Below are 6,749 nucleotides of genomic sequence, written 5' to 3' on the forward strand. Positions count from 1 at the left end.
GGAGCGGCTCGGGTCGGAGGGTGAGGCAGGGGACCGTGCTCGGAGTGCTCAGGCCGAGGAGACTCGGATGACGCCCAGGGGCTGAGACAGCTGAGGACAGGGGCCCAGCGTTGAAAGTCCTGTGGGGGCGCTTGCTGGGACAAGGGGTGCAGCGTGACACAAGGGCTGCGCTCCTCGCTATGGAGACGGGTGAAGCAGGCCAGGACCCAGAGTGGACAGGTGGATAGGCCTCACCGATGCGGCGCAGCCGGTCCACGGCCACGGTCTCAAAAGCCCGGCGCATCATGGGGAACTCCTCGAGGACGGCGTTGAAGTGGTCCACGCTGAGGGAGTAGAGGCGGCAGTAGGTGTCAGCCCGCACACTGGCCGTGCGCCGGCCCCGAGTCAGCAGGCAGATCTCTGCGGAAGTTGGGAGGGGGCAGCAGCTGACCCACCGTGCCCAGACTCCTCCTAGGCTCAGAGAACCCAGTGCTGACCCTGCCCCCATGATGAGTCCCGAAATGCTCCAGGTATCCAGGTACCCTAACCCACCAGACTTTCACAACTCCTGTGCAACTCTCCTTGTCTTTACTCTCTTACTAAAATTGACAAACATAGGGCCGGGGATTTAGCTCAGTGGTTCCGCCGCCTGCCTTGCAAGTGCAAGGACCCGAGTTCGATCCCCGGCACCCACCCCTCAAAATAAATAAATAAATAAATAAATTGACAAACATAGCCAGGCACGGTGGCGCACGCCTGTAATCCCAGCACTCAGGATGCTGAGGCAGGAGGATCGCTGTGAGTTCAAGGCCAGCCTGGGCTACATAGTGCATTTAAGGGCAGCCTAGACTGCATAGCAAGACCCGTCTCAAAAAGCCAAAAGAGGACAGGGATTTGGCTCAAGTGGTTCTGCTGCCTGCTTTACAAGTGCAAGGTCCTGAGTTTGATCCCTGGTACCAAAAAAAAAAAAAAAAAAAAGTCAAAAGAATAAAAAAGGTGAACAAGCAGGTCCTGCTGGCTGCAACCCCACTGCCATCCCCTCAGCTGGGTACTCACCCTGTGTACCCACCCCACAAGGAGGACCAAGGACAGTGGAGAAAAACAGTGCCAAAGAGGGGAGGACAAAATGCACTGGATGGAGGCGCTGGAGGGCTCATCTTGGGACTGAGAGCTCCCATGAGACTCAGTCACTTTGGGCACCAGCTTCAGAGCCCCCAAATTGTGCTGCCAGGCAAACTCACAAAGCTCAAGGTCCTGGGACAGCTCTACTTCATCCTTATCTTCCCTAAATGCACAGGACTCTTGGTGTCCCTGGTTCAGAGCCCACAATGTGTGCTGGAATCTCCTGATTTAAAAACTACAGACCTGGGCTGAGGCACGAAGTGTGTGTGCAGCACAGGGGGGTTGGGCCCTGATCCCAGGGAGCAGTTGCCCGCCACCCTCCCTGAGGCCTGCTGACCCCCAAAGTAGGATCCGTCGGTCAGGCGGGTGTCCCGGACGCCTCGCGCCAGCACGCTGAGCAGCCCGTGCTGGATGAAGTACATCTTCCTGCCCACAGAGCCTTCACGCACCACGAGGTCCCCTGGCTGGAAGACCTCAAAGCGTAGCTTCGTGAGAACTGCTGTGACAAAGCTGGGGTCGGCGTGGGCAAACAGCGGCATGTGGGCCACCAGGCCCCGGCAGGTGAAGTTAATGATCTCCTGAGCAGATGAGGGGCCTGTCAGACAGGCTGGCCCTGCTCCCAGAGCCCCCACCAATCCATCTGCTTCCAGAAGCTCCACCCCCCGGGGCCAGGTCTGCCAGAGAAGGGTGCTGCTGTAGCCTGGACCCCCCGAACCCTGTCTTCAGAGCCCTCCCAGGCGGAAACCCTGGGTTTCCATCTTCCATGAATCCTTCAGCCTCTTAAATACTTGAGAAAGACTTCAGCCCATAAAATACCTGGCCTCCCCTCTGCAAGTCCCCTCCCTACAGCAGCATCTGCTGACAAACACCCCTCTCTAGACAGCATGCCGGAAGGAGCCCTGCAGAGCCCCTCAGGGCCCAGCCAGCCCACCTCCCGCAGGGGCTCGCTCAGCTCCCCCAGGATGCTCTCCTCGTTGAACATCTTGCCCTGGTAGCGGTGCTCATAATACTCATGGATGCGCTGCCGGGTGTCAGCTGGAAGCTTGTGGAAGGACATGTACTGCTCCACCTGCTTGTACTGCAGAGCCGACCATGGCCAGCGGGAAGAGGACATGGATGTGGAAGGTCACAGGTCAGACCCAGACAGGTCCCGCATGGAGCCAGATGTGGGTGTGGACTCACAGAGGACATGTGAAAGATGGCAGACACAGAGACGACACAGTGCAGTGACAGGAAAATGCAGATACAGGCAGAGCAGGGGTCCAAGGACAGTGGCAAGTAAAAGGACACAGGAGGCACGGCAGGGAAGGACACAGAGACCGACAGGAGAATATGTGCGAATAGGCCTTGAGTCTAGCACCTCCCCACCCACCCTTTGCTCTCCTGTCCCTGCTGACCTTCTCCTGGTATTGACGCCGGGAAGAGTCCAGGGACTGGATGAGGGCGGTGGCGTGGCCGATGAACATGGCGTAGCAGGTGGCACCCACGACCATGCTGAGCATGGTGAGCCAGACGTCGGGCGTGCCCACGGGCGCCTGCTGCCCATAGCCAATGCACAGCATGTGGCTCATGGCCTTGAACAGGGCGTGGGAGTACTGGCGGCCCCACGAGTGGTTCTGGGGGGGCAGAGCATATGGCAAAGATGGGCACGGGTCCTTTGGAACTGTGCTCCGCACCTGCCCTTTCTCCCACTTGCAGCTCTGCCTACCCCTTCTGCCTTAAACCCTCCTCCTAGGTGACACCTGTTTGGTTCTGGGTCCCCAAGCAAAAGACTGGAGACCGGGCCTGGGCTTTTGCTCAGGTCTCTTTCCTTGCCTGTTTCCTCCAGCATAGGGATACTCCTGTGTTTCCTGCACTTCTCCCTCCTCCCCACCTGCCCCATCTTCTTTCCTGGCCCTCTCCCACCTCCTGCTCCCAGGTGCTCAGGCAGCAGAGCCCTCAGAGCACCCGAGATGGCAGAGCTGTGGGCTCTTCTCACCACCATGCGGTTCATGGAGACCCAGCAGTCGGGCGGGAAGTCCTGCAGCATGGGGACCAGGAACTGCAGACAGCCGTCCCAGTGGCAGAGCAGCAGCATCATCCCAATGAGGTTGAAGATGCGGACCACAGCGCTGGCCAGGTCGTAGGTCATGTGGAAGATCTGAGGAGTCCGAGGAGGGGCTGCTGTGGACAGGAACCCTCCCTGCTGCTCTCCTCCAGTCCCAGCTCTGCAAATTCTCTTTGAACTTCTCCCTTGCCCTAGCCTCCCTGAATTAAAAAAATTGTGGCCATTATTTGTTTGTATAACTTCATAGCACGCATATATAGCTAACACAAGACAGGCTGTGCTGCAAACTCATTGTGTGTGTATGTGTGGTGCTGGAGACTGAGCTGGGGCCTTGCACATGTTGCACATGCCTGGAAAACACTCCTCCACTGAGCTGCATCTCCAGCTTTTTTTGTGTGTGTGTGTGTGTTCCTGGGGACCAAACTTGGGCCCCTGCACTTGTGAGGCAGGCAGCAGAACCACTGAGCTAAATCCCTGGCCCCCAGCCCTATTTTGAGGCAGGGTCTCACTAAGTTGCTCAGGCTGGCCTTGAACTGTGACTCTCCTGCCTCAGCTGTCTGATTCACTGGGATCACAGGTGCGCACTCCATGCCTAACCTTTATTACTCTCATATGTTATCTCTTCTAGATAGGAAAACTGAGGCCTATCATATGCCCAGAATTACATCAATATCAGGGCGGAGATTGAAATCAGTCCATTGCACAAGTAGCTCAGGTGCAAACTGGACAAAAGGGGCATTTCACTGTAATGTCTCCAGGACACATGTATGAAGATTAATGATCACTTCCTTTCCAAGGACAACAGTAAAAACAACAGGTGATTTATCAAGAATTTACTATGTGCTGCTGATAAGTGAATCCAGGGCTTTCCCACTGAGCTATAGCCCCATCCCTTTTTATTTTGAGACAGGGTCTTGCGATGTCACTAAATTGCACAGCCTGGGCTTGAACTTGTGGCCCTCCTGTCTTAGCCTCCCAGAGTGCTGGGACTGAAGGCGCTGGGCACTGTGCCACCACACCTGGCCCAGACACTTTTCTGAGTACCTTACATGTATTAGCTCCTTTGATTCTTACAACCAAATCATATCACCTCACCTTAAAGAGGAAACCAGGCCTCTCACCTATTAGTGAATAATAAATCTGGGATGTGACCATGGGCAATAAGATCTGGGAGCCTCTATCCTGAACCACTTAACTCTTTTTTTTTTTTTTTTTTTAAAATGGTACCGAGGATCAAACTCGGGACCTTGTGCTTGCAAGGCAGGAAGTGGAACCACTGAGCTAAATCCCAGGCCCTAGAACCACTCAACTCTTATCTGAGCCTGCAGCTCCGGCCTTCTCTGTACCTTGGCTTCCACCCGGCGTTCACTGGGCTGCCAAGGGTGTGTGTGGCTGCTGGGTTCTACCCTCCTGCCCTGTCCCCACTGAAATCCTCATGGTCCAGACCTTATTCTGTCCCTACTTCTTCACCAATTTTGGGAAGAACTCACCCATGCCCCCCCAACGCCCTGCCCTATAAGGTCACCAGGAGCCCCACCCACAGTGAGCCCCAGGCCGCCTCCTGCCCCACCTCCTCCCACTGGTGTATATAACGGATGAGGCGGGAGAGGCGGAGAAGCCGCAGCAGACTGAGGATCTTGGTGAAGCGCACAATGCGCAGGGCCCGAGCCGTTTTGTAGACCTCAGCGTCCAGCCGGGGCTCCAGCTCCACCACCAGGAAGATGTAATCCACGGGGATGGAGGAGATGAAGTCCACCAGGAACCAGGTGCGCAGGTAGCGCGTGCGGATGGCCCGAGGTGCCAGCAGGATCTCAGAGCCCTCCTCTACCACGATGCCTGTGCGGAAGTTGAGCACCAGATCCAGCAGGAAGAAAGTGTCGGAGAGGACATTGAAGACGATCCAGGGGGGAGAGTTCTCTTCTTTGAAGAAGGTGATGCCCACTGGCAGTACAATGAGGTTCCCCACCATCAGCAGAAGCATGATCAGGTCCCAGTAGAACCTAGGGTGGGAGCAGGATGGTGAGTTAGGCCGCGGTGAGAGCTCACCCGCTGCTACACTGACAGCGCTAGTCTGGCGGGGCCAGGAGGGGCCGAGAGCACAGGATGACAGAAGGACCACTCAGCCACTGGCACTGACAAGGGGCCACTACCTGGGAAGTCAGTTCAGCATAATTTGGTAAAGTCTAACATCTGCATTTCCTGAGCAGCGATATCCCATTCCTAGGTGTGTTCCTGCCCAAGGGAAACCAAGGCTCCAGGAGAAACGTCTGGGAGTGCTTACAGCAGGTTAAGTTTGGGAACAACTCAAATGTCCAGTAGTAGAAAATGTAAATAAATAAATAAGACAAGTGCCTTGGCGCGGTGGCACACGCCTGTAATCCCAGCACTGTGCGAGTCTGGGGCAGAAGATTCCAAGTTTGAGCCCAGCCTGGACAATTCAGCAATTTACTAAGACAGAGAGCTGTCACGTGATTACATGATCCTTACTATATGAGATTTATGTATCGTTCTTAAGGTTTTTTTTTTTAAATTTAAGGATAAAGTGCCCTAGGCTAATTACACAGGGTTGTTGGAAAATTTCCACCAAGACAGTGGATATGACAATGCTGTAGGGCCTTAGCTGGTGTTATGACTCACCCGCCCTCATGTGCAGACCTCTGAAAAGGTTGCTGCTCCTCTCCACCCCTGGTCTCGGTCTCCAAGTACTCCTGGCCTCGCCCACCCAGGCCCCCTCCCCAGCACAGCTGGACGCTGGAATCCTGCTCGTGAGAACCGCCAGCCCATCCCTGTCCAGGCTGCGGAGGGCCGTCCTGCCTCCCTTCTGAGCTTTCCAAGGACGGCCCTCCCCTCGTAGTATGAGGGGCGCAGCACACACTGGGGCGCTCCCTGGGGCTCCGCCCCTTTCCCTCCCCGACCTCAGGGTGCCCACTCCTCTGGCTGAGCCAGGCAAGGGCAGGCGCGGGGGAGACTGTGCGGCTCTGGCAAAAGCCGTGAAGAGGTCGGGGCAGCCGGAGGGAGCCTGCATTCAGACACAAAGCTCTGGATAATCTGAGGGACTCAATTTCCCACAGCGATTTTAGTCTTAGGACGCATCTAATCCCAGCCTGAGCAGGGTGCAGCCCCTTCCGACAGTGCCTGCCCAACCAATTCTTGAAGCCCCTCAAAGGTTCTCTGTGGTTCCCAAATCCAGGCTCCAGGAAGCCCCCCAGACTGCGAGCTTTCGTCCAGCAGCAGCCCCTCGGCCTGCGGTACCCGGGCTGCGAGGAAGATCCTGGGTGGCCTGGCCAGCCCGGCTCGCAGCGGTCACAAGCCCAACAGGAGACGCAGGGGAGGGATGCGAAGCAGCGCCGGCGGCGAAGGGGCTCAGGGTGTGTGTGAGGGCGCCACGGGAGGGCGAACAGGCGCGCGTGAGGTGGGAGCCGGAACGAGGCGAAGAACAATGGGCGGGGAGGGACGTTTCGGGAGAGTCTGGGCTCGAGACGATGCCTGCTCTCCGCTCGAGCTTCCAGCCGGACTCACTCCTCGCCCGCTCCTCTCCTCCAACGAAGCCTGCGCTTCACTCAAGCGCAGGGCCGCGCTCCTCCCGCGCGACCTGGCCGTG

At 56.9% G+C, this 6,749-nt stretch overlaps 1 protein-coding gene across 1 annotated transcript in view; it reads right to left on the bottom strand.

The window, feature by feature from the left end:
* The window catches only part of Hcn3 (hyperpolarization activated cyclic nucleotide gated potassium channel 3), a 7,122-nt gene extending 1,722 nt beyond the window's left edge, over window positions 1–5,400 (bottom strand). Inside the window, exons 1-6 of the mRNA XM_010643860.2 lie at window positions 4,719–5,400; window positions 3,080–3,241; window positions 2,499–2,717; window positions 2,033–2,179; window positions 1,439–1,679; window positions 235–399 (exon numbers count right to left, since the gene is read on the bottom strand). Of these exons, the coding sequence (XP_010642162.1) occupies window positions 235–399; window positions 1,439–1,679; window positions 2,033–2,179; window positions 2,499–2,717; window positions 3,080–3,241; window positions 4,719–5,129 (1,345 nt within the window). The 5' untranslated portion in view covers window positions 5,130–5,400. The remainder of the gene's footprint in view (window positions 1–234; window positions 400–1,438; window positions 1,680–2,032; window positions 2,180–2,498; window positions 2,718–3,079; window positions 3,242–4,718) is intronic.
* Window positions 5,401–6,749: the final 1,349 nt, after the last annotated feature.

This window comes from Fukomys damarensis, unplaced genomic scaffold (assembly GCF_012274545.1).
Source record: "Fukomys damarensis isolate Sample0158 unplaced genomic scaffold, DMR_v1.0_HiC HiC_scaffold_33, whole genome shotgun sequence".
NCBI classification, from domain to species: domain Eukaryota; kingdom Metazoa; phylum Chordata; class Mammalia; order Rodentia; family Bathyergidae; genus Fukomys; species Fukomys damarensis.